Source organism: Lithobates pipiens, unplaced genomic scaffold (genome assembly GCF_037356315.1).
Source record: "Lithobates pipiens isolate NorthernLeopardFrog02 unplaced genomic scaffold, aLitPip1_a1.2 Scaffold_1, whole genome shotgun sequence".
In the NCBI taxonomy this organism is placed as follows: domain Eukaryota; kingdom Metazoa; phylum Chordata; class Amphibia; order Anura; family Ranidae; genus Lithobates; species Lithobates pipiens.
In genome coordinates this window covers 201636018-201663926 of record NW_027507685.1, presented here as the reverse complement: position 1 = coordinate 201663926, position 27909 = coordinate 201636018, and the positions used below count along the sequence as shown (strand labels likewise).

Sequence of the window (27909 nt, the reverse complement as noted above, 5' to 3'; positions counted from 1 at the left end):
ACATACACACGGTCAGACAAAGTTGTCGGAAAATCCGATCGTTCGGAACGTGATGACATTCGTTCGTTATGACAGGACTACGTTCAGGCTAGTAGCCAATAGCTTTGGTCTCGTAATTTGATCTGAGTATGCGTGGCACTTTGCACTTTCCAATCGGAATTCTTTACAAACGATCGGACAAAGTCCGATCGGATCATGTTGTTGGAAAATTTTATATCCAGCTCTCAAACTTTGTTGGTCGGACATTCCGATGGAAAAAGTCCAATGGAGCCCACACACGGTCGGATTATCTGACAACATGGTTCGATCGGACGTTTTCCGTCGGAATGTCCGACCGCGTGTACAAGGGCTTACACATTCTCAGGTCACAGTTTCATATAGAGAATGTATTGACATTATAATGACCGTGTAGCTAATGATTTGTTTTTTGTTCCTAATGCAGATTTTCCTTGTCGCTAAAGGAATTATAATTTTGATTCAACTTTTTTTGTAGTCGGTTTTGAGCCTTAATATGGGGGTTGGTTTAATTTGAGGAGAATTTTTTAAAACAGATCCTGGTTAAAAAATAAATAATTTATTAATAGTAGAACAAGGAAACACCCTAAGTAAAAATGGCTATATAAATTTTAAGCGATCTTGGGTTTACTGAGTACAACAAAGTGCAGAAATCCACAACGGCCTATCCAGAATTCATCATTCACTGAAGAGACTTTATTAGGATAAAGCCAGATTGCTCTCTTTGCATGTACTTTACACACCATCATTGCTCCATGGCACAGTAGATGGAGGACCACAGGTAATGTCAGTCTGAAGCCAGTAAGAGTGGCATGATTATGAGCAGCATGGTTCAATGCCATCATACTTTATTATTACAGAAGAGTTGGTGATTCGGGCGCCGTACCGTCCCTTCCAGATCTGCGAATCCTTTCCTTTGTGCATAAACTTCACATAGCGTACCCCGGGTCCATACCCACGAAACTCATGAGAAACCTGTAAAGAGACAGTATTGTGTCAAAGCTTGTATGAACAAGTGTATGGCTACTGCATATATGTCTGAACTGTAGCATCATGTGTGCTACCATCAGAAAGTCAGAGTCGCATTTCCTGTGATCTATGCAATGTATGAATGTCTATCTGTAACCTCTGTATCATGTGGCATAGAGACTCTGACGCCAAAGCCTTTCTTATATACAGTGCCTTGAAAAAGTATTCATACCCCTTGAAATTTTACCAAAAACATAAATGTGTTTTTATTTTGATTTTATGTGATAGACCAACACAAAGTGGCACAAATTATAATTGTGAGGCGGAAGGAAAATGATCAATGGTTTTCCAATTTTTTTACAAATAAATATGTGAAAAGTGTGGTGTGCATTTGTATTCAGCCCCCCTGAGTCAATACTTTGTAGAACCGCCTTTCACTGCAATTAGAGACATTTGGGATGTCTCTACCAGCTTTGTACAATTCTAGAGAGAAAGTTTTGCCCATTCTTTTTTCGCAAAATAGCTAAAGCTCTGTCAGATTGGATGGAGAGCGTCTGAACAGCAATTTTCTAGTCTTGCCATGAATTCTCAATTGGATTTAGGTCTGGACTTTGGGAGATTCTAACACATGAATATGCTTTGATCTAAACCATTCCATTGTCGCTTTGGCTGTATGTTTAGGGTCTTTGTCCTTCTGGAAGGGGAACCTCCACCCCAGTCTCAAGTCAGACTCCAACAGGTTTTCTTTTAATATTGCCTGTATTTGGCTCCACCCAGCTTACCATCAACTTTAACCAGCTTCTCTGCTAAAGAAAAAAATTCCCACAACATGATGCTGCCACCACCATGTTTCACGGTGGGGATATTGTGTTAAGGGAAATGTGCATTGTGTTCATTTTCTGCCACACATGGCCTTTTGCTTTCAGGTCAAAAAGTTCAAATTTAGTCTCATCTGACCAGAGCACCTACTTCGCCATGTTTCCTGTGTCCCCCGCATGGCTTCTGGCAAACTGCTAATGGGATTTCTTATGGCTTTCTTCTTGCCACTCTTCTATAAAGGCCAGATTTGTGGAGAGCAGAACTAATAACTCTCCTGACAGATTCTCCCATCTGGGGTGCGGATCTCTGCAGCTCCTCCAGAGTTACCATGGGCCTCTTAGCTGCTTCTCTGATTAATGATCTCCTTGCCTGGCCTGTCAGTTTAGGTGGACGGCCATGTCTTGGTAGATTTGCAGTTGTGCCATACTCTTTCCATTTTCGGATGATGGATTGATCAGTGCTCTGTGAGATGTTCAAAGCTTGGGATACTTTTTTTATAACTTAACCCTGCTTTAAATTTCTCCACAACTTTATCCCGGATCTGTCTGGTGTGTTCCTTGGCTTTCACTATATATACATACATACATATATATATATATATATATATATATATATATATATATATATATATATGTGTATGTATTGCAAGCTGGTTCTTAAATGGTTAAGGTAATTATTTCAAGTAGCAAACTTTATCCCTAATCATTGTATCACATGTTAAATATTGCTTTGCAAACCAGCATTCTTGATATAGCGGACACTAAGACCCCTTTCACACCACACCGCTGCTAGTGTGGCGGTAAAACGCTGCCATTTTTATCGGCGTTTTAACGCCGGATTTGCGGCGCATTTTCGGCCGCTAGCGGGGCGCTTTTACCCCCGCAATAGCGGCGTTTTGCCGGCGGGATTACATCGCTGCCCCATTGATTTCAATGGGGAGCAGCGGTGGAGGAGCAGTAAACACACCGCTCCTTCACCGCTCCAAAGAAGCTGCTGGCAGGACTTTTTTCTGACGTCCTGCCAGCGCATCTGCCAGCGCACCGTTGTAGTGAGAAAGCCCTTTAGGGCGTTTTGCAGGCGCTATTTCTAACGCTATAGCGCCTGCAAAACGCCCTGGTGTGAAAGGGGTCTAAATGTAGGTTTTGGTCTGGGTAGCCATTCTTTTGGGCTGTATTAGCAGCACCACCATTTTCTGCCATCACAATTCAGGAGAGCACACTGGATTTGGAATCCTCCGGCGTCATCAGTATCCCCGTCCCATCAACAGAGCTCAGCCAACAGCATTGTACATGCCTGTGTCATTACTGAGTGTGGTCACATATCCATTTTCCTCCCAGGGTCATGTGACCAAGTCACATTTTACTAACTCCAAATCCAATGCCTCCTTCTACAAAGCATATTTTATAAAAAAGATGCACCACTATGAGGCCATATAACCCATACAAATACAACATTTCAGAAGTATAATTTCATGCACGGACCTGAGTGTATTTTTCATCATTCCACTGTGGAATAGGATCTGGTCTTATGGCGAACTCTTGGAGCACAGCTATCTTATCAACAGCCAGCAGTTGGACCTTTAGACTATACACACAGCCACAGTCATGTCGCCCACCATACCTACAGAAAAAAAGCATTCCAAACGCAATTAATTTTTTTGGAGAAAATACACTTTCATGAACTAAACAAAACAAAAAAAACAAACAGTAAAGTTAGCCCAATTGTATTATATATGTAAGATCACATATATGTAAGATGATGTTACGCTGAGTAAATAGATACCTAACAAGTCATGCTTTAAAATTCCGCACACTTGTGGAATGGCGACAAACTACAGTACTTAAAAACCTTCAAAGGGGACACTTTAAAAACTTCTACAGGTTGCCAGTTTAGAGTTACAGAGGAGGTCTTGTGCTAGAATTATTGCTCTCGCTCCACAGCGATACCTCACGTGTGGTTTGAACACTGTTTACATTTGCGGTCCAGACTTACGTATGTGTTCACTTCTGCACGCGACCAAGGAAGAATGGGGCGCTTTAAAAAAAGATTTTTTAAATATTTAGTTATTTTACACTGTCCCTTTGAAAAAAAAATGTCTAATCACTTTTATTGCTGTCAGAAGAAATGTAAACATGCATTGTGACAGTAATAGGCAGTGACAGGTACTCTTTATGGAAGGATCTGGGGTCTACAAGACTCCAAATCCCTCCTTTGCACTTAAAAGCATTCAGAATGACAAGGTTGGCTGTTTTGAATACTGTTGTTTTTTTTTCATTTTGGCACCTTTAAGTCTTCTGTAGACCGAAAGTGATGTCATGACATTGCTTCTGGGTGTCAGTACTAGAATCCCTTTAGGACCCAGCACAACTCACCTGACACAGCCTGTGTCTGGGAAACAACAGTGATTGGCCAGCTCACGTTTAAATCACCTGTATCAGCATTCAGTCAGCGCTCGTGTTAGAGTTCACTCGTGTTTGATCCAGCTGATATTTGCTCTGTGACTTTCTTGTTTGACCCGGCTTGTTTGACCTTCCTTGCTTGCTTCTGATTCTGTACCGTTTGGATTCTGATCTACCTGTGTATGACCCAGCTTGCCTAGACTACGCTTTGCCTGATTCTACTAGTACCCACATCTGCAGCAGTGAACCACAAGGTCCAGCAATCATCTATCCTCATCTACAACAGTGAACTACAAGGTCCAGCACTCATCTACCCTCATCTACAGCAGTGAACTACAAGGTCCAGCAATCACCTACCTTCGTCTGCAGCGGTGTACTACAAGTCCCAGCTGACCTGCTCTGCTTAGACCTGCTCATGGTATGTGCTTTGAACTCTTTGTATAATCAGCACACCTGAACTGTTACCTGTTATCTGCTCCTAGCCTGACATTAACACGAGCCAATACATAAAGGGATTGCTGACACTTTACCTCCTCATCGCAGTTATGATTGTCCCATTGACCTCTTGCCTGACACTACACCTCCTCGAGGGAGAGTCTTTCCACTGTCTGAACCAGAGAATCTTGCTTTGCAAGAATACATCCAGGAAAACCTAGCTAAGGGTTTCATCCGTCCCTCCACTTCTCCCGCAGGAGCAGGATGCTTCTTTGTCCCGAAGAAGGATGGAGGACTGCGACTTTGTGTTGATTACAGAGGTCTAAATAAAATAACCATTCCCAATCGGTATCCTCTCCCTCTCATCACAGAGTTGTTCTCTCAAATCCAGGGAGCCAAAATCTTCTCCAAACTGGATTTAAGGGGAGCCTATAATCTGGTGCGAATCCGTGCGGGCGATGAATGGAAGACGGCCTTTAACACCAAGGATGGTCATTACGAATGTCTTGTCATGCCTTTCGGCCTCAGGAATGCACCAGCCGTCTTTCAGAACTTCATGAATGACATTTTCCGTGACATGATGGGTCGCTTCATGCTTGTTTATTTAGACGATATTTTGATTTACTCTCCCAATCTTGAAACACATCAGAAGCATGTCTGCTCGGTATTAGCCCGACTAAAGACTCACTCCCTTTTTGTAAAGCCTGAAAAATGTCTTTTCCATGTTAAACAAGTACCTTTCCTGGGTTATCTAATTTCTGACACAGGCCTCACCATGGACCCAGCCAAGGTTCAAGCCATTCTAGACTGGGCACCACCTTCAGACCTGAAGGCAGTTCAACGCTTCCTGGGCTTTGCAAATTTCTATCGAAAATTCATTAAGAACTTTGCCACCATTGCACATCCCATCACCTCTCTCACCAGGAAGACTCCTAGTACATTTAAATGGACTACTGAAGCCCAGGCAGCCTTCACCCAGTTAAAGAAAGCCTTTACCTCTGCACCAATTCTACGCCATCCTGTTCCTGAGCTACCTTTTATTGTAGAGGTAGATGCATCTGAAGTAGGAGTGGGGGCGCTTTTGTCACAAAAAGATCCTGTAAGTGCTGCCATCCACCCTTGTGCCTTCTTGTCCCGTAAATATTCCCCAGCAGAACGCAATTACGATATAGGCAACAGAGAACTTTTAGCCATAAAGCTAGCTTTAGAGGAGTGGAGACATTGGCTGGAGGGAGCTCGCTATCCATTCATAGTTCTGACTGACCACAAAAACCTTGAATATATCCGTTCTGCTAAAAGACTGAACTCGCGTCAAGCCAGGTGGTCATTGTTCTTCTCCAGATTTGACTTTACAATTTCTTATTTACCAGGTCCAAAAAACATTAAGGCCGATGCCTTGTCTCGCAGTTTTTTATCAGAGTCTCCTCCTCCGCTTCCTCCTCAACCCATTATCTCTGAGGATAGGAGTTTGGCTTTTACCCAGACTGATATCTCTGAGGCCTTGTTACCAGCACAGGCTGAAGCCCCTCCCTCCACTCCCCCTGGTATGCTCTTTGTGCCCCTGGCTCTTCGTTTGCAGGTATTGCAACAAGTACATGCATCAAAACCTGCAGCACATCCAGGGTTTAGACAAACTTTTGAGATTGTCTCTCGCAACCTCTGGTGGCCATCGCTTAGGCAGGATGTGTTAGCCTTCGTCCAGGCCTGTGAAGTTTGCGCCAGAAGCAAGAGCAGTACCTCTAAGCCCCCCGGTCTCCTTCGTCCTCTACCAATACCTACCTGTCCCTGGACCCATTTATCTATGGACTTTATCACAGACTTGCCTCTGTCCCAGGGATGTTCCACGATCTGGGTGGTGGTAGACAGGTTCAGTAAAATGGCCCACTTTGTTCCGCTTCCGAAGCTTCCATCTGCTAAAGAACTGGCATCTTTATTCATTAAGCACATTTTCAGGCTCCATGGGGCACCAGTTAACATTGTCTCTGACCGTGGCTCTCAGTTCATAGCTCAGTTTTGGAAGGCCCTTTGCTCTCAGCTGGGGATTAAATTATCATATTCTTCAGCATATCATCCTGAGACTAATGGCCAAACAGAAAGGACTAATCAGACTCTAGAGAAGATGGTACGTTGTCTGATGGCCAAAGATGAGGTGGAGTGGGTCAACATCCTTCCATGGGCAGAGTTTGCCTTTAATAATTGTGCCAGCACATCTACAGGGACCTCTCCTTTCTTTTGTGTTTACGGGTTGCATCCTCGTGTGTGCTCCTTTGATCTTCCGCCCTCTGATGTTCCAGATGCCAACACCACGATTGAACATTTCTCCAAAATCTGGTCCGATGTAAATCATGCTATTTCTCGCTCTGTGCAGGCTTTTAAGAAAACTGCTGACAAGAAGCGCTCAAAGGCACCAGAATATAAAGTTGGTGACAAAGTGTGGTTATCATCTCGGAATCTGTCCCTGCATGTTCCATCTAAAAAGCTTGGCCCAAAATTCATCGGGCCTTATGAAATCTCGGAGATTGTTAATCCTGTGTCCTACAGATTAAAACTGCCCCCATCCATGCGCATTCCAAATGTCTTTCATGTTTCATTGTTGAAACCTGTTCATTCCAGCCTCCTAGTAAATGAACCAGAACCTGTGGATGTGTTGGACAGTCAAGAATATGAAGTGGCATTTATTCTTGATTCCAGACGAGTGCGCAATTCCTTACAATATCTTGTTCATTGGAAAGGGTTCGGCCCAGAGGATCGATCTTGGGTACCAGCTCGTGATCTTCATGCTGATCGACTTAAGAAGAAGTTCCATCTCCGTTATCCAAGTAAGCCTGGGGGTGCAGGAGCAACCCCTCGAGAAAGGGGGGGTACTGTCAGTACTAGAATCCCTTTAGGACCCAGCACAACTCACCTGACACAGCCTGTGTCTGGGAAACAACAGTGATTGGCCAGCTCACGTTTAAATCACCTGTATCAGCATTCAGTCAGCGCTCGTGTTAGAGTTCACTCGTGTTTGATCCAGCTGATATTTGCTCTGTGACTTTCTTGTTTGACCCGGCTTGTTTGACCTTCCTTGCTTGCTTCTGATTCTGTACCGTTTGGATTCTGATCTACCTGTGTATGACCCAGCTTGCCTAGACTACGCTTTGCCTGATTCTACTAGTACCCACATCTGCAGCAGTGAACCACAAGGTCCAGCAATCATCTATCCTCATCTACAACAGTGAACTACAAGGTCCAGCACTCATCTACCCTCATCTACAGCAGTGAACTACAAGGTCCAGCAATCACCTACCTTCGTCTGCAGCGGTGTACTACAAGTCCCAGCTGACCTGCTCTGCTTAGACCTGCTCATGGTATGTGCTTTGAACTCTTTGTATAATCAGCACACCTGAACTGTTACCTGTTATCTGCTCCTAGCCTGACACTGGGTTACTAGATCCAAGACCCAATCAAAGACAATTCTCCCTTTGTTCAGGTCTCAGGCCAGCCGTCGGAGGTGCCGGCTGGTCGGTCGGGGCTCCCGGTGGGACAGGAGAGTCCGGGCGAGCTGTGGAAGGTGGGGGGGGGGGGAGCTCGAGATAACAGCCAAGCAGCTTCTTAGCTGCATTGGTTGTTATCCCAAAAAAGCCAACCGCTGGCTCTAAAAAAACGGTACTGAGGTGATGCCTGTAGCTTCACCCCGGTATAGCCCCTTCAAGTCGAGGATGCATATTTGTGTGCGGTCGGTGTGAAGGGGTTAAAGTGGTTCTAAAGTCTGAAGGTGAAAAAACGTCAACTCGGTCCACAGCCCAAGCCTAATCTCGATCCAGTGATGTGCATGAGACCAACTGCTTTTTCCAGCTTTCTCCCTCATCATTGGCTCAGCACAGAAGTAGGGACCAGTGGCTTCCTCTGCTGTTGATCACAGCCAGTGAGGACAGAGTGGGGGGGGGGGGGGGGCTGAACTCCACAAAACAGGGCTTGGGAGCACAATTGCCCCAAGCAGCTTGCTATGGGGGCACTGAGCAGAGCGGAGGTGTCCACAACGCCAGCGCAGGACTCCAGAAGAGGAGGATTGGGGCTGCACTGTGCAAAACCATTGCACAGAGCAGGTAAGTATGACATATATTTGTTATTAAAAAAATCCTTTAGTATCACAAATGCTGCTTAAACGCGGGGTATTGACACACGTATGAATGAGCCCATACTGCATGTAAAGAACATAGAAATACTTGAAAGTCCATAGCCTGACCACCAGTTAACTCACTAGACACTAAAGTTTGAAAACATAAAGAACATTCATTTAAAATAGGAGACAGAAAACTTACCAATCAGAGACGCAGATGGGTGGTTGGTGAACATCCAGAAAGTGCTCCCATAACCCTTCTTTCACCAGATCTATTATCTGTTGCTTCTCGCACCACCTGTGTAGAGACATACAGGAGGGTCAGAGATGGTTCTGGCTGATGTTCTACAAAGGGTGAGCTGAACACTTACTGATAGGAGGTGACAAAGCAGGTCGGGCTCTCTGCATCTTCTAACGCAATGCGGCTCCTTTCTACTGCCCAGCCATCTCCTCCATTTTTGATGTCCCAATACTGCAATAGTTCTGCAGATGGAAGTGAACAAATTTTATGCCTTAATACCAAATTGCTTTTCACATTAACGCAGCTCATTGATAGTAGGTTTGGCATGTTTTATAGCCCAACTCTAGCCAAAAGTCGTATTTGTTTTTTTTTTTTTACCATTAAGACATGAAAATGTTTCTAAAGACTAAACATTTTTTTACCTTAAAGGGGAGGGCCAACTTTTTAAAAGTCAGCAGCTACAAACTCTGTAGCTGCTGACTATTAATAAGCGCACTTACCTGTGCAGGGTGCCCGCGATGTCGGCCGCCCGAGGTCGACCCGGCTCTCGGATCCCGGCGCCGCCATTCTATCTAAAGGAAACAGGCAGTGTAACCTTGCCGCTTCACTGCCTGTTTCCTACTGTGCATGCGCGAGTCGCATAGCGCTTTGTGAATGGGGTGCGCTGTGTTCTGGGACACACACAGTTCCCAGAACACACCGCTCCCCATTCCCCAGAAGAGGAGAAGACTGAAGATCACCGTGGAGTAGGAAAAGGCAAATTAGGACGATCTGCCTAGCAACAGGCATTTCTGGTAAGCTTACCCTTTTTTTTTTCAGATTTTTTTGGAACATTTTAATGTAAATTTTTTTGTTTTTTAGGGCATCCATCCACTTTAATGCAGTCCTTGTGGAGCAAGCACCAAAATTTTACCTCTGCTGAAATTGCACAGAAACCGGGAATGACATTGTGATTTCAGTACACATAGGTGTGAACCCAGATGCCAGGACACAATTTCTAGTCGCCTTGGCGCCTGGGATTTGTCGAGCCCTGTGTTACGGCAACCAAAAGTAAGGGAATAGTTTCCCAGTGTGGTCACAAATGTAAAAAAAAAAAACTGACAGTTGAACGCTATAATTTTTTTTGGTAAGGAGTCAGACTTTAAAGAGGAAATAAACTTCCTCTGCTGACATTTACCTATAGGTGAGCCTTTAATAAGGCTTACCTATAGGTAGTGTAAACATCTTCTAAACGGGTACTGTTTAGGAGAGATTTACATTACATGCAGCCAGTGACATGACTGGTGCATGCGCTCTGAAAGAACGGCCACCAGTGCCATTCCTTCAAAGCTCTGTGCTGTGATCTGCAGCTCCCGCGCGCATGCGTGAGAGTGACGTTATCGCGGCTCCGGCCAGTCATAGAGCCAGAGCCCGCGAACCCGGAAGCAAGACGAGTGAAAATGGAAGTGGCTGCAGCGCTGACATTGCGACGCTAGAACAGCTTTGTTCTAAGATCATTTTTACATAATGTGCTAATATGTGATGCATACTAGCACATTAGAACTTACAGGAAGAAAAAAAAAAAACGCTCAGCGGTATACAACCGCTTTAAAGAGGCCCCCAGCCTTAAAATTTCAGATAAATAAAAACACTTGAAATGCTTACTAGTAGTGCTTATGTCTTTTCCACAAAATATTCTTCCATTACGTCCCATGACAGCACAGTTGACAAATGGCCCACCTGTAGGGGACAGGGAATAGGTAATATATTTAGGATAACACCACACACTTCTCACCCAAGGAGGAGGGGGCAGGACTAGAGGGAGTACTACAATATGGGGGGGGTCCTTGGGCTCTTTTTTTTCCCCCCTCCCTGGTATGGCTGTTTTTTCCCCCTTCTCTTTCAAAGAATGTAGTACCAAACATAGATTTACAAACCTACCTCTAAATCAAGGAAGGAGGCTTAGTTCTTAACTGTAGGAATCAAATGCCAAACCATTTTTGTTACAAATGCAAGGTTAGGACAGCTGCAGAAGAATCATCTATGATCTGAATTTGCAAAATCGCCCAGCAAAGCGCTTCAAATACTCAAAAACAATCCATTAAATCCCCTTTCGGGTAAGTATATTTAGAAGATTCACTCCCCTAGACTCTTACCGGATTGATTGACCCATATATTAGTATTGGGTCAGCAAAAATATATCACTCTCAATGCCTTAGTGTCTTCTTTTTTCTCATGTTTCCCCCAAAAAAAGAAAACTTACATAGTGAAATACCATCTACACATCATTCACAACGTCCAAAAAGATGCGCTTCTATTTCATGTATAACACCATGCAGTGAGATCGCCAGTACTCTGCGATTCCTTCACCTGTATTCTTACCAGACGTCAAACTTTTTATAATTTTATATAACTCCAAACACCTTCCAGTAGATCTGTTTTTCCTCTTTTTATCAGTGGTTCTCAAAATTAAGAAAATTGATTAGTACAGTATAGCCATACGCACCATGTAACATAATATAATTATAAGGTGCTTACAAGTCCCACATTCCAAATGTGCCAAACTGTGACCATATATATTCAGCATAAAGTGCTCCTTTCCCAAATGCCAGAACACTGTACCCCCATATCACAGGGTTGGGTGATAAACAAGCTCAACCACTGCTCCTGGGTCCTTGCTTTTCCAGCACATACAATTCCTCAATCCCCAATAGGTCAAATAAACCAGGACACGGAAGAACAAACAAAAATACTCATACTGCAGAAATCTCCACTCAACTACATTTATTATGGTTAAAATTGCTTACATCACAGGTATACACAAAAATCCAATGCTCAAGATGGCGGAATGGGCACGTCCAGTTCTGGTGGCGACGTCCTGACATCACTTCCGGCCATTTCATCTAGAATGACTGCAGGCATGGCAGACTATCTTTGCTTTAGGGGATAAGGGACTGTAAAGCCTGTCCGCCTTGGCCGCTTCTCACACTGCTGGGATATTCAAGGATCTCCCCGATGCTCACTTCCCCACTCCACCCCGCCAATTCATAGACTAACACTTATCTATCTTATTATCTATGATGTGGCAATAAATGGAGTTTTGTAAATCAAGAGATTCTAAGCGCAGTTAAATCCCTACTGACTACTTCTTCCCAGGCTCTGCCAAGAGTGTCCTCCTTCCATACGCCTGAATTATTAAGCCGTGTACACATGACCGGACTTTCTGACAGCAAAGGTCTGATGGAACAAATTAGTTGGGCAATTCGATGTGTGTGGGCTCCATCGGACCTTGATATTATTATTTTTTATTTTATTTTTTTGTTGATGAACTGGATGGACTTGTGTCTTTTTTCAACCTGACTAACTATGTAACCTTTCCTTGCCAAAAATCCGACGGACTTTAGAAATAGAACATGTTTTTAATTTTCCTGCCGGAACTCTGCCGGCAGGAATTAAGTGTGCTGTGGCTTCCAACATCACATTGAAGATTGTAGTGCCCAGCAACACTTGCCATGCTTTTGCATGTCTACACAACGAAGGCTTTTACAAGTACATACCACACTTGATGAAATTAATGGTCTGGCGACAGGGTCGCTTTAGGCCAGCAGGTGATTAAACATGCATCACGTTCCTTTGATAGATTGTGTATAAGGTACATTAAAGACATCAATGCAAAATCCACAAATTACTGAAAGTTTTCATTTTTTGAGGTGATAGTATATCTAGGAGTAGTTAGTCACATTCATCTGTACTTGTTTCGTATTATGGAATGTGTTTTGTTACTCAACTATGTAGCTTCCCAAGTGTCAGGAAAATACCCCTACATTGATAACCACACATGTAACTCAGTTGCCTTGATCCAATTGCTATTGAATGTTTCAAGGCCAATGTTGACTGTCCCAGAAGATAAGGCAAGGTATAAAGGTTGTGAAATCACCTTGTTCTAATTTACATAATCCAATCACCATAATGCCATTAAGTCTGGGACAGTTATTAATCATTTGCATTACATGCCTAATGGTTATGTGAATTATTATTCACCTTGTTGTTCATAAGCATGTAACATTGCAAGTCCACATGGTGCAGTGTCTACCTGATTTATTTCCCTCCATCACTGGAGCTTAGTCATAGAGTCTATGACTAAGAGACAGGCATGGAGACAAATGTGCCAGTAGCCATTGCACTGGAAGGACTTTGAATGTTGCATTCTTCCAATTTATAATACATTAACAGTGTCTTTTAAGGTAGGCAGCTCTTTATTGTTTTGGAGGACTTGTATGTGGATGCCTGGTGGTCCATGACCAAGGATAGATAGTCTGCTCCTGCAGCCTAGGGAGAGGAGAGGCCTTGAGCCTATAGCGCAGTGCAGTTTTTTGATCACATATATGAATTGTCATCAAATCTCCAGAGCAAAGATGATAAATGACATGTGAATGACAGGCAGTTGCCCAATGCTGGGGTATGTTGCAGACACTTATTTTAAGTAAGGAAGCCACTTGGCCAAGGATGAGTAGTAAAAATGTCTTCAAGGTTACAGAACACACATTCACATGAATGTGGATTACTATACTAAAGGGAAAACTTGCCAATAGAACCTTTGAGAGATATACACATAATACACTGGATCGTGATTTTAACTTGGACTCTGAGCTTGTTTGCAAGAATGCACACTGAAGGTAGACATCCCCTGTAATAAGGCTGCTTTGTTTCCGGTGGGTATAAACATAATTTCAATATGGCCTTTTCTTGGTAGTGTCGCCAACCCCCTGCTGCCTTGCTTATTTAAGACTCAACCACTTTAGCTCAACGTCTTACCTGAACCACAAGGATTGCGCACCAAGTTCCTAGAAAACGGTTTCGCCAAATAAAGTCTCTTCCAGGGAGTGTTTTGACACATATCAGCCACGTGAAGCACATCCCTTCTGTTCATCCGCTGGCATTTTATTCTCCAAATTGTGGGAGAGTCAACAAGGCACTTCCAACGGCGGCTCACACACCTACAGTAGTCCAAGTCCTTTGCTGGCACGTAGCTGAGGATCAAAAGTAGCACCTCATCTGGAAGTTGATCTAAATCTTTATTATATACAATGTCGCTGAAGGAGGTATATTTTGGAAGTGGCTCTTCCTGATGGGAGCTTTGTTGGCCCATGCCACAGTTCAAATCAGGTACTCTGATTCCTGTGACAGAAGATATGTATGTAAATATGTGCAAAAATAAAAACACCAATTCTTATCTAGGTACAAAACAAGAACATTGTGACCATTTTGTAATTTAGTGTACATAAACATGACTATCCAGTTACAATCTTCACTCAGTAGGGGCAGACTTTAAATCTGACTGTAGAGCTGCGAATGGGCCCAGTGAATTACTGGGTCTGTTTATACTAAATGTGGGTAGTATTAGTGCCTATGATAGTAACATCTAGATCTAAAAAGGAAGAACACTAAAACAAATTCCCTTAAAATGGCTAGGACCATCCTACTCAAGTGTAGTATATACCATTATCTGCCAACAAAATCCGTAAGACCACCTTATCTGTGGAATTAGAAAGCAAAGACATGTATATCTTCAGACTGCCAGTTCTTCATATCACTGATATTAAGACCCCTGCTGCAAGGACAGACTTCAGACAGCCACACCCAAAAGAAGCACCTTGTACTGGGACTGAGAACTTGGCTAACAAAGATTATGGAGGAGGTTTACTAAGGCTGGCGCAGTTGTGCATGGTAGCCAATCAGCTTCTAACCTCAGCTTGTTCAACTAAGCTTTAGCAATAAAACCTGGAAGATGATTGATTTCTATGCAGAAGTGAGCCTGATTTTGCACTCTCCACGTTACTTTTTGGCTCCATTTCCAGCAAAAGCCAGGTACAGAATATTGACTAGGTGGTACAGAGTTTTACCTCTCATGCATAAAATAACTTTGTTAGTTTTCTCTATGTGTTGGAGGTATAATCAGGCGAGTGGTATGGTACTGCAGTGGGGAAATTAATTATTAGATCCCCTGAGGATTTTGTAAGTTTGTCCACTTGTCCACAAAGAAATGAAGGGTCTATCATTTTTTATCATAGGTGTATTTTAAATGATAGAAACAGAAAATCAAGAAAAAAAAATATACAAATGTTATAAATTGAGTTGCAGCTCAGTGAGTAAAATAATTATTTGATCCTCAAGCAAACCATGACTTAGTACTTGGTGGAAAAACACTTTTTGGTAAGCACAGAGGTAAGACATTTCTTGTAGTTGGTTACGAGGTTTGCACACATCTCAGGAGAGATTTTGGTCCACTCTTCTTTACAGAGCTTCTCTAAATCCTTAAAGGGTAAGTTCACCTTTTTGTACACTTTATTTCTAAATTCTAGCTCCCTTATGCACCAATATAGCATTTATGTACTTTTTTTGCAAATATATCTAAACTTTCCATTAAATCTACAGTCACTTACTTTTCTTGTCCTTGTCCTCATCCATGTTTCCATTAGTAATATCTTTCTTCCTTACAGACTGTAGTTCATGACACAGGAAGGAGTTGACCAGCTGACCTCATTAGCACACACCCTGCATCATCCACCCATCTACTCCCAGCTGCACGTTTTTTCAATGAAAAATTTTTGTATGTATTTTCGTGCTGGAAGGCCCATCTATGATCCATATTCAGTGTTCTGGCTGGGGGAAGAAGGCTCTCATCCAAGATTTTACAATACATAGCCCCATCAATTGGTCCCTCAATGCGGCAAAGTCGGCCTGTACCATTGGCAGAGAAACAACCCCAATGCATAAGGTTTCCACCTCCGTGCTTGACTGTAGGGATGGTGTTCTTAGGGCCATAGTCAGCATTTTTCTTCCTCCAAACACGGCGAGCGGACAATGCCAAATAGCTCAATTTTGGCCTCATCTAATTGCAGCACTTTCTTCAAATTCTTCTCTGAATCATGTAGATATTCACTGATAAATTAGATCAGATGTGCCTTAGCTGCCCAATAAAGAAAAGTTAAAACTTCTCCTGTGCTCTGGTGTCAAGGTCCTCAATATGTGGTGTAGCCAGCTTCACATAGTAATCTCTATTGTCTTGCAGCCCTCCTCAGAATAATGGGTATTCAGATACTAAAGGAAACAAAAAAAAACACACACACACACACACACACACACACACACACACACACACATATAGCGCTGTCCTTGCCTTGCCTGTTTAGGCTCTGAGGAAAGGGGTCCTCCCCTGAAACGCGTCATAATTTTTTTTGGGGTATTGCTCGATCTACTTGACATCAGGTCCAGGCTTGTTGATGTTTGGAGAAGTTGACCCTGCTGTATTAATTATGCCTTTTATCAATACTCTTTTGTGAGTATTTATTTTGCTATGTGTTCTATTGAATAAAGCTCTATTAGTGGTAATGCTCTAGGTCGGTGCGCCCTCCTTTTCTTTTTTTTTTGTTTCTTTTAGCTGCCCAATAACATTGTTGCCACATCCCAAAACAGAACAGAGAGCAAAACTATGGAAAGAATTGTAAAGGCACCAATAAGAACCAGTAATATAATAAAATACGAAAAGTTTATTGTATAGCAACTTAAACAATATGTGGGTTAAATGCCATACAAAATACATGTACATAACATTTAAAGAAAATTAAAAAGTCTCCATTCATCAAAGAAGCATGGATGACAAAGAGGGACCCCTATATGTTTCATCTCGCTGAGTCTTCTTCAGGGTGTTCCTTTTAAACAATAGGATGGATAGATTCTGCAAAGTAAATAACGGCCCACAAGTAAAACAAAACCAAAATAATATAGCTATAGAGCAATATAGCACTCACAATGTATCCCAATCATCATCACAATGGAGCCCAAATATATGCAGGCACCACCAGGAGCTCCCCAGATGACCCTCCAGCCAGGGGTAGTTCAAGGGACAATGGCCTAATATCAACAAAAATCTTTGTCATTCTTTGATGGATGGAGACGTTTTCTGTATAGGTTATGTACATGTATTTTGTGTGAATTTTAACCCACATTGTTTTTTAAGCTACTGTAAAATAAACTTTTTGTATTTTTTTATATTATTGGTTCTAATTGGTGCCTTTCAAATTTTGCTCTTTCTAGCTGTTCATTGACAGACTTCAGATGGTCCTGTACATGTGCCTTCTTGAGAAGGGGGACCTTGCGGACACTGCAAGATTTCAATCCATGGTGGCGTATTGTGTTACCAATGGTTTGTTTGGTGACTATGGTCCCAACTGCCTTGAGATCATTCACAACTCCTGGGTAGTTCTGGGCTGATGCCTCGCTTTCCCCATGAAACAAAATCTTGCATGGAGATCCAGACCCGGGGCGATTGATGGTTATTTTGTATTTCTTCCATTTACGAATACTCAATCCATCAGTTGTCTCCTCACCAAGATTCTTGCCGATGATCTTGTAGCTCATTCCAGCCTTGTGCAGTTCTACAATCTTGTTCCTGATGTCCTTTGACAAGTCTTTGGTCTTGCCCATGATGGTGAGGTTTGAATGGAAGAAAGAGATTCTGTGGACAGGGGTCTTTTATACAGAGATTCATTAGGAGTACCTTCTTAAATTGACAGGACTAATCTGTGTACCACATGAGCACATACTGTCTGCGGGAGCCAAAATATTGTTGGTTGGTAAGGGATCAAATACTTAATTTTACTCACTGAACGGCAACTCAATTTATAACATTTGTATCATGTTTTCTCTGGATTTTTGATTGATATTCTGTCTCTATCGTTTAAAATACACCTATGATAACAATTATAGGCCCTTAATTTCTTTGTAAGTGGGCAAACTCACAAAATCTGCAGGTGATCAAATAATTATTTTTTCCCACTGTGCATGTTTAATAGGAATGCCCATTGAAACAACCCTACTGGGAAGACATGACAAAATAGTTTAAACGGGTAAGCTCACAGGCGTGTCGTCCTGGGGAACAACCCTGCATCTTTCCTTTTACATCTTACGCTACGCCCCAGAAAACAATATAAATATTTCCTTCTAACTAATCTGGTGAATGAGGCAAGAGCATGTATTCCTTTGAATTGGAAGAGCACAGATCCTCCCATGGATATCTTTTTGCTTAAAGTATAACTACATTTTTGTTTTTCATTCTGGATAGAGCAAGGAATGGTTATAACCCCTGTTAGATTTTTTTCTTTTCGCCCTCTGTATCCTATTGTGGAGATTTCCCTTCACTTTCTGTCCCAAAGCCAAACAGGAAATGCCTGGAAATTAAAGGAATTCCTTGGGGACCCCAAGGTCACCGGAACTAGTGTCCCTTTTAGAAGATGTCCCCTCTATTACTTTTTTTGGAAATTTGAGATTTTCTTATACTTTCACTTTTAATGAAAATGGTAAACAGGATAAATTGAGAGGCTGAATCTCCCTAATGGGAGCACAAACAGCAATAAAAGCTGACAAGCATTCTAATCACTCTGCACTCAATTCAAAACTAAAAAAAAATAAAAATAAATATATGGGCTTTGTCTTCAGTTCTACTTTATACTTTATCTAAGCCATCTAGCAATAGTGCGTTGAGATGATCTGCATCCCTTCTTGGTCCCAGAAAACAAAACAAATAAAGAGTCTGACTTTCTTAATGTCTTGGTCAGCTCTAGGTACTAAAGGATACATCTTACAGGCAAAGAATTAAATTTCAAATCCCCTTCTCCTGAGGGGTTGGGACAAAATAAGGTTAATGCCGCGTACACACGTAGCAGACTATCCAGCGGACTTAGTCTGGCGGACTTTCCAAACTAGCTACTTGCCCACACACGGTACTTTTGCAGCGGACTAATACGGCGCACTAAGTCCGCCAGACTATCCGCCGTACTTTTGAAATGAACGGACTCGCCCACACACACGGATGAAAGTCCGCTCATTTTGAGCGCGTCTCCAGGTAGCCGGGGCCAGCGAAGGAGGCGTTGCTGGCCCCGTCACCTGGTATGGACTTAAAGGGGAATCCCTACGCTGAAAAAAAATCGACCTGGGGGTCCTCCCCAGGTCCAATTCAGACCCTTATCCGAGCATGCTACCCGGCCGGCCAGAAAAGGGGGTGGGGACGAGCAAGCGCCCCCCCCCCTCCTGAGCCGTACCAGGCCGCGTGCCCTCAACATGGGGGGGTGCCTTGGGGAAGGGGGGCTCATCCGGTGATGTCCCTATATAAGTCGCCGCACGCCACGTCCCTGTCTTTGTAAGCAGAGACAGTGATGAGGCAACATCTCCAGAAGAAGAGAAGAACAGAAGGCCAGAAGACAGCGGTGACAGAAGACCGGGCCACCGCTGGTAAAAGAGCTAGAAGAAGGCGCGGTGGCCCGGCAAGAAGAACCGAAGAGGGGGACAAGACCCCTGAAGTCGGAAGAAGAGGTCAGCAGCAGCGAAGAAGAAAGCCGGGCTCCTCCGCTAGTAAAAGAGCTAGCAGAAGATTGCGGAGGAGTCCGGCGAGAAGACCCCCGAAGACGGAAGAAGACCCCCGGAGTTGTGCAATAAACTATTTTAACCCTTGTGTGTTGTGTTTTTTACTTTTCTTTTACAGGTGAATGGGTAGGGGTACATTGTACCCCATACTCATTCACATAGGGTGGGGGGCCGGGATCCGGGGGCCCCCTTATTAAAAGGGGCTCACGGATTCCGATAAGCCCCCCGCCCGCAGACCCCGACAACCAACGGCCAGGGTTGTCGGGAGGAGGCCCTTGTCCTCATCAACATGGGCACAAGGTGCTTTGGGGTGGGGGGGCCGCGCGGCCCCCCTTCCCCAAGGCAACCCCCCCATATTGATGGCACGCGGCCTGGTACGACTCAGGAGGGGGGGCGCTCGCTCGTTCCCACCGCCTTTCCTGGCCGCCCGGTAGCGTGCTCGGATAAGGGTCTGATATGGACCTGGGGGGCCCCCACGCCGATTTTTTGGCGTAGGGATTCTCCTTTAAGTCCATACCAGGTGACTGGGCCAGTGACGCCTCCTTCGCTGGCCCCGGCTACCTGGAGACACGCTCAAAATGAGCGGACTTTTCTCCGGGCGGGAAAAGTCCGCTCATTTCAAAAGTATGGCGGACTGGCACACACACGGCCGTACTGTCCGCTGAAATGCGAGTCCGGCGGACATATTAGAGTGCAAAAATACTTTCTTAGCCCCCCGGACTTTTGGGTAAAAAAAGTCCGCCAGAGCCTACACATGGGCGGATTGTCTGGCCGACTTGAGTTCGCCGGACTTTTCTACCGGATTGTTTGATCATGTGTACGAGGCATAAGACTACCTCCTGGCTTCTGTTAAATCCTGAAGCCATTTTAGGCAAGAACACCGGATCAGTCTTGAAAATCATCCGATCTGGGAAAATAACACACAAAGGGGGTCTTATTGATAAGGCCTCAATCTCGCTGACCCTCTTAGCAGTAGTCACTGCAACTAAAAATACTGTCTTTAAAAGGTAAGTTCCTTTAGTAAACATCTCTCTAAAGGTTCGAAGGGGGCTCCTGTTAGGGTCTGCAACAGTAAAGATAGGCCCACGGGTTGGTGGCCAGAGATCTTTCTAAATAAGCACTGAGAGCTGACACTTGACTCTTAAGGGTACTTATGTATAAACCCTTGTCTGCCCCACACTGCAGAAATTCCAATACAGCTGTGGGGCTCTGCACCGAGTAGGAGCTTTCTACGCACCAACGTTGAAATGGAGCCAGACCTTTTTATAAATCCTGCGTGTGTCCTTTTTTTCTTCTATTGAGGAGGGTGGAGATTAATCTTTCTGAAAATCCCTTAGATTTTAATATACCCTCCTCAGTAGCCAGACGGCTAGTTTCCACTGGTGTACCTGTGGGCAGAGGACTGGGCCCTGTGAGAGGAGATCCTCCTGAGGTGGTAGGAATAGGGTAGGTTCTACTGCAAGTTGTTTGAGCTTTGAAAACCATGCTCTTTTGGGCCAATGTGGTGCCAACTAGAATCAGAGACGTGTTCTCTATTTGAAACTTCCTCAGAACTGCCAGCAGTAATACCGGAGGTGGGAAGGCATAGCATGTTTTGAACTGCCAGTTCTGGGTCAACGCATCCACCCCCAGTGCTCCTTCCCCTCCGCGTGCTTTTGCATTGTCTTTTAACGTGAAGAGGTCCACCTCCAGGGATCCCCATTTCCTGGATATGAGATTGAAGACCTCCTGGTTGAGGACCCTCTCCCTCCCTCAGCTTCTTTCGGCTGAGAAAGTCTGCGATCATGTTCCTCTCCCCTCTCAGAAAAATTGCTGAGAGTGAAAGAGTGTTGAATTCGGCCCAGCTTAGGATGTCTGTTGCTAGAGTTAGCAGGACGCCGCTTCTGGTGCCACCCTGTTTGTTTATGTAGGCCACGGCAGATGAGTTGTCCGACCGCATCTGAACATGGTGGCCCTTCTTTTTTGAAAAACCTGAGAGCTATCCCAACTGCCTTCAAATCTTTCCAATTGGATGATCTTTTTAGTTCGTTGTCTCTCCAGGTGCCCTGTTCTAGCAGGGATCCCAGATGTGCCCCCCAGCCCCTGCCACTTGCGTCTGTGGTTACCACCTGAGAAACTGGGATGAGCCACAGACGTCCCTGCGACAGGTTCGCTACCTTCCTCCACCACCAGAGAGATCTTTTTATCTGATGTTGAACATGTACTAAGGTGTCTAGATCCCTTTGACTGTGGTCCCACACCCTTAGTACAAAGGTCTGCAGGGGAAGAAAGTGTAGTCCTGCCCACTCCACTGCTGGAAGGGTTGAGGTTAGTAGGCCCAGCGTTCACATTAGAAACCTTTGAGATCTGTTGGTTGCTCTGGAGAGAAACTACTGCTCTGTCCAGTTTCAGTATCTTCTCCGTCGAGAGAAAAACTCTCAACAGCGTTGAGTCCAGCAGGTAGCCAAGGTACATGATACGCTGGGAAGGAATCGGGCTGGACTTTTTCAAGTTCAGCAGCCACCCCAGGTTTGTCAGGACCCTCTTTGTTAGATCGAGATCTTTGACTAGTTGCTCTGGAAATGCTGCAAATAGGTGCAGGTCGTCCAGGTACGCTATTATTGACACTCCCTGGAGCCGTAGAAAAGCCATGGCCTCTACCGAGACCTTGATAAATATGCAGGGCGAGGAGGATAGCCCGAAAGGCAGTGCTTAAAATTGCAGATGCACTATTACTCCATCTAAGTCTACTGCTAGTCAGAGAAACCTCTGAGAGGTTTCTGCAATGGGGACATGTAAATACGCATCCCCGAGGTCCAGTGAAACCATGAAGCAATTGTGGGGTAACAGGGCTCTGATCATGTAGATTGACTCCATGCGGAATCTCTTGTAGGTAATTGACCTGTTTAGGGGTTTTAAATTCAGAATCAATCTGAATTTCCCCGAGGGTTTTCTTACCACAAAAATATGTGAACAGAATCCCTCTCCTTCCTCCCCCCTTGGTACTATGCAAATTACATTCTAATCTTCTAGATCTCTTAGGGCTAATAGAGCCCCGGCCTTTGCCGTGCAGTTGGGTAGGCGTGTGAGAAGGAATCTTTGTGAGAGAGGTTTTTTAAACTCCAGAAGGTACCCCCTTCTTATGACCCCCAGGATGAATTGATTGGGAGAGATTGTTTCCCACTGAGGAAGGAAGGCCCCCAGTCTTCCTCCCACCGTGCCTGAATAGTCATTGACTTTTTTTACGGGGCTGTTCAGGAGGGCGAAAAATCGCTCCCCTTCTGCCCTTGCCTTTTTGGCCCAAGGTTTTCTGGCTTTGGATTCTCTCTATGCTTCTGCGAGCGAAAACCCTTCTTTGTCTGCGCTGGGGCTTTTCGGTTGAGTGGGAAGGACTTTTTTCTGTCTGCTGTACGGTCTAAGACTGTATCTAAACCTGGGCCAAAGAGAAGGTCACCTGTCAATGATATCCCACACAATTTGACCTTGGAGGCGCTATCGCCAAGCCATGTCTTCAGCCAGAGGGCTCTTCTGGCAGAGTTGGCCAGAGCCGGTGACCCAACATGCAGACTGGCTCTGCCGAGGTATCTACTATGTATGCGATTCCTTGCAGAATCGTGGGGAAGGATGATAGAATAGTCTCCTTGGCAGTACCTAATTCGATGTGATCCTGAATCTGGGAGAGCCAGTGCCCTAAGTTGCGGGCCACAACTGTAACAGCCATTTCGGGCTTTAAGTTACCTATTGTTGAGTCCCAGGTCTTTTTAAGCAGGGAGTCTATTCTTTTGTCCATGACAGCTGCCAGGGCCCCCATGTCCTCAAAAGCCAGATCCGTATGCCTAGAGACCTGTGAAAAGGCGGCGTCTAGTTTGGGACATTTGTTCCAAATGGACGCGCGATCTTCCGAAAAAGGGAACTTTCTCTTTAGGGACCAAGAGAAAAATGGTTTCCTTTCTGGATCCTGCCACTCTTTTTTAACTGTTTCAACCAGTAGTTCATGTACTGGGAAGACTTTTTTCTTTTGTTCCCCCAAGCCTTTGTACATAAGGTCATGGAGTGTCAGGGGTTTCTTGTCCGCCTGTATACCGAGGGTTGTGTAAATTGACCCTGGGAGTGCACTAGACCTACTTAACCTGAGGGTTCTGAGCCTCCCCCCGACCACCCAGGGGGTCTGCTCCCCCATAGCTAGGAACCATACATGGAGAGGCAATCCTGGATAGAGCGGACCTTTCCCCAGGGTGCTCTTACCTTAGGGAGGCTGGAGGTAGTGTCACTGTCGTATCATCTGCTTCCGACATGACTGCAGGCGGTTGCTTCTATTGAGCCTCATGCTGCCTGTGCACGTTCCCAGCTCTCTCCAGCCCGTGCCCGAACCCCTATCAGCACCGCGACCTGGAACCGGAAGTCGTGGGTCAAAGGAAAGCGTCCGCCGGAAATGACATCACCTCTCGTCCGGCCCGCTGGTTTCAAAAAAATTGCGTCCTATACGATGTACAGGTAGAGCAGACTGTTACCTTTCTGTGGCCCTGTGGACGCGATAGGGGTCCCCCACAACCTGATGCTGTGCTTGACGAGGAAGGGGTGGCTTCTGCTGGTGGGTATGTACCGCCCTTCTGCTCCCTGGAAGCCTCTGCTTCCCTTGGGGTTTTTTCATGGCCACAATCTCCCTGACTGTTTTAGCCTGGTCCCATGGACAGTGTCTCCACATCGGAGGAAACACTAATAACTGAGGTCTGGCAGGGGGAAGTGAGAATTTATGGGCTGGCACAGTGTTTCCTAAGGAAGAGGAGGAGACAATCTCTCATAGTGGCTGTCCTGAAAGACAGAAAGGGAAAAAAACAGCATAGCCCCCCCCCCCACCCATCAATACCAGGACCTTCGGGTCTCATCGAAGGCTCCCCGCCTGCTCTTCCATCTGACATTTCTTAAATGGGTTAGGGGCGGAGTCACACGATCACGTCATCAGGTGACCTTGCCCTCTTGTGACATTGACCCAGCATGCCCCTTGGTAAAGGGGGCTTCCAGATTCTGATAAGCCCTCCACTCGCAGACCCCCACAACCACCGCCCAGGGTTGTGGGATTAAGGGCCTTGTCCTCATCAACATGAGGACAAGTTGGTTTTGGGTGGGGGAGAAGAGCCATGTTGAAAGTACGTGGCCTGGTACAGTTCGGGGGGGGGGGGGGGTTGCTCGTTCTCCCCCCCCCCCCTTCCTGACCTGTGGGGCTGTGCATGCTCAGAAAAGGGTCTAATATAGATTGGATTATGGGGGGGACCCCACACTGGGTTTTTTTTTTTGCCGTGGGGTTCCCCTTAGAATCCATACAAGACCTGAAGGGTCCTCATCCTCCAGTTCCAAAAAGCTAAGGAGGCATGGAATATTGGTGAGTGGGGTGGGGTGTTCAATAGGGGAGCAAGTGTGAGCATGAGCAAAAGAGTTTGAAAACAGCACTTTATTTTTCTTTCAACACTTGAACATGGACATTTGCACAAGAGGCTTTGTTATGATAGTTTTATGATTGGTATATGAATTTAGTGTATGGCATTGAAATAGTAGGGGATTTTAAAGTAATGAGGGAGGTGTATTGTAGTACAGAAAATATTTTTCCCTACGAGTTTTTTTTATTTGTAGTCATTCAGGGATGAATTAGTGGGATACCACAGTACCAACAGAGAATTGTGAAAGCAGCCTTACTATCTTCCTGTCCTGGAGTGACCACTGAGCAGTGTGGTTACCCTAGGGCAGGGAGTGTGTCAGGACTACATACTACCTCCCTCTCCTCTTCAAAACGAGGGGGGGGGTTTGTAGTTCATGGAGATAGGAAGGGACAATGCTAACTGATAACTTCCTGTACTCTCAGCCTTTGTGTTGCTATCACCTCAGAAGATTTCTGGCAGGATTAACAGCTATCTTTATTTCCCCCCCCCCCCCCCCCCTTCAACAGATATAATAAAATACCTTTAATTGTATATTCAGCCGACCAAAAGGGAGCAAATAAATGTATATTTGGAGCTTACATGCATTTTAACCACTTCAATACAGGGCACTTTCACCCCCTTCCTTCCCAGGCCAATTTTCAGCTTTCAGCGTTCTTGCACTTTACACTGTACCCAAGTTTTTGATTTTCAGTTTTTGATTTTTTGCAAAATAAGCGGAAAAAAAGAGCGGAAATTTTGAAAAAAAAAAAAAATATTTTCTACTTTCTGTTTTAAAAGAAATGATTAAAATCTAATTTTGTCATAAAATTTAAGACAAAATGTATTCTACTACATGTCTTTGGTAAAAAAAAAATCCCATTAAGTGTATAATAATTGGTTTGTGTGATCATGGACATATGTACATAGATGATCACGGACATATGTGTGCAGATGATCATTGGGACATGTGATTTTACGGTTATATATGTGGGGGGCAGGTGTTTTGTGGACACTATTTGGGGACATTGTGTGAAGACACTGGGCCGGTGATCAGTGTGTAAAAGTCTGTAAAAAAAAACAGTTAATACTCACTGATCACCGGCCAGCTGCAGCGATTTGCTCTCCTCTATCGATCGCCCAGCAACCAGCTTTCTGTTTCCATCACATGATGGCTGTGATTGGACACAGCCGGCATGTGATCAGGAGGGCCAATCGATGATGCGCCAAGTCTGGGCGGCACAAGCGCATCAGGATCCTGAACGTCCATTCAGAAGGATGAAGCGCCCACCCGGCCGTATATATGTGCAGTGGCCGGTTGGGAGGTGGTAAACCTCCTCCTGCCTGCCGTATAGGGAAATGACGGTGGGCAGGATCCCCTCTTGTTCGCCCCCAGTGTCACCGCTCTTGTGCCACCGCACAGTGATCGCAGGTGCACCGTGTGTCGGGAAAGAGATGATGATGTGGCTCTTTACCCATGTGATCGGCTGTGTCCAATCACATTCGATCTATCTAAATGTGGAAGTGCTGTTTATCGGCTCTGCTCGCCTTGCACTGACAGAGTGTAAGGTAAGGGGAGCCGATCAGCAGCATCTCCTCACAGCAGAGACTGTACAGGTAATTGGCACACTGATCATCAGTGCCCTGATTACAGTGAAGCCCCAACAGTGCCCAGCAAGTGATGCCTGTCTGCCCAATCAGTGCCCATCAGTGAAACATAGTAGTGCTTCCTCATCAGTGCTACCTATCGGTGCCCATCAGTGTGGAATACTAGTACCTCCGCATCAGTGCCACCTATCGGTGCCCATCAGTGCTGCCTATCAGTGTGGCATACTAGTACCTCCGCATCAGTGCCACCTATCGGTGCCGTCTATCAGTGTGGCATATTAGTACCTCCGCATCAGTGCCACCTATCAGTGCCCGTCAGTGTGGCATACTAGAGTCTCCTCATCAGTGCAGGAAAAAAAAATTACTTATTTACAAAATTTTCTGACAAAAAAAGCCCAGTAGTGATTAAATACCATCAAAAGAAAGCTAGAAAGCTCTAATTGTGTGTGTGTGTGTGGGGTGGGGGGGTTATGATACAAATTTCACATGATTACAGCATTGCATGACCACGCAACTGTCATTCAAAGTGTGACAGCGCTAAAAATCTGAAAACTGGCCTGGGCAGGAAGGGGGTGAAAGTGCCCGGTATTGAAGCAGTTAAAGTATAACTAAAAGGCTAACTTTTTTTTTTTTAAAAGGTTTGAAGAGAATAAAGAAGGATTAGAACCCCTTTCAGGTTTTTATTGCTGTCTGTTCCCCCGAAAATTCACCTTCTGCAATTGTCTGATTTACCATTATTACTGAGGGTGGGAAAAAAAATCCCAAATTTGTCACCAGGAATAGATGGGAAATCTTCCAATGGGGGACACTAGTTCTGGTGACAACTTTCCCACACTTCCAAGGGATTTTCCTTCACTTCCTGTTTTGGCTATGGGGCAGGAAGTGAAGGGAAATCTTCCCAATGGGACACCCATGAATAGATAAAAAAATAATAAAATAAAAATTGTGTATATAATATTATTATTATAATTACGTTAATAATTCTAAACCTGTCTCATTCTATCCAAAAATGGACACAAAAATTGCCTTTGTTTCTACTTTAATGACAATCATCACTCTTTCCCCTCCCCCAGGCACAGCGGATCATGTGATCGCCTCCTGGTTGCTCATAAGTTCCTGGTCATGAAATTTGGGTGAATGTCACTGAGGTGGAGCCAGCCAATCGTCTGCTCTTCCCAGAGAAGTCCTGGAACATGTGGGGGGGGTTCTCTACACCCTGTAGATGGGGACACAGAGTCAGCACTGACTGATACAGCAATCCAGACTCTGCACAGTACAGTGGTGGATGTCAGTACACATCCCATAATAATAACATCGTCCTGAATGTAAACACAACCCCCACTCACCAGGATTCAGCCCGGTGTTCTCGACCTCCCTTCTATAACCATCAGCTGTTCTATGCTAACTCCGCCCATCCCAGTAACTCCATCGCCTTCATTGGCCCCGCCCCAGGGGCTTTCATCCAATCAGGTAGCTGGAGAAGTGCACAAACCTCTATAACCAGACGTGTCGTCCCCGGACTGCCAGCCC

General features: G+C 44.8%; 1 protein-coding gene across 2 annotated transcripts; it reads right to left on the bottom strand.

Annotated features, from left to right (window-relative positions):
* Positions 1-689: 689 nt before the first annotated feature.
* Positions 690-27835, bottom strand: FBXO27 (F-box protein 27). 2 transcript variants are annotated; one of them, XM_077480236.1, is made up of 7 exons: positions 27726-27835; positions 13775-14137; positions 10625-10699; positions 9111-9222; positions 8942-9037; positions 3285-3423; positions 690-990 (listed from the first exon to the last, which is right to left on the bottom strand). In XM_077480236.1, the coding sequence occupies exons 2-7, from the start codon at positions 14106-14108 to the stop codon at positions 832-834; spliced, it is 915 nt and encodes a 304-aa protein (XP_077336362.1). In that variant the 5' UTR covers positions 14109-14137; positions 27726-27835; the 3' UTR covers positions 690-831. The 2 variants fall into 2 exon arrangements, with proteins under 2 accessions (XP_077336362.1, XP_077336370.1); XM_077480244.1 differs by lacking the exon at positions 10625-10699.
* Positions 27836-27909: the final 74 nt, after the last annotated feature.

Bases quoted from the DNA above. Each gene is read 5' to 3' on its own strand.
- FBXO27 (XM_077480236.1), bottom strand. From the start codon at position 14,108: ATGGGCCAACAAAGCTCCCATCAGGAAGAGCCACTTCCAAAATATACC. The intron at 9,038-9,110 runs GTAAGTGTTCAG...GTCTCTACACAG, and splicing joins TGCTTTGTCACCTCCTATCA to GTGGTGCGAGAAGCAACAGA. The intron at 991-3,284 runs GTCCGTGCATGA...GTCTCTTTACAG, and splicing joins ATGATGAAAAATACACTCAG to GTTTCTCATGAGTTTCGTGG.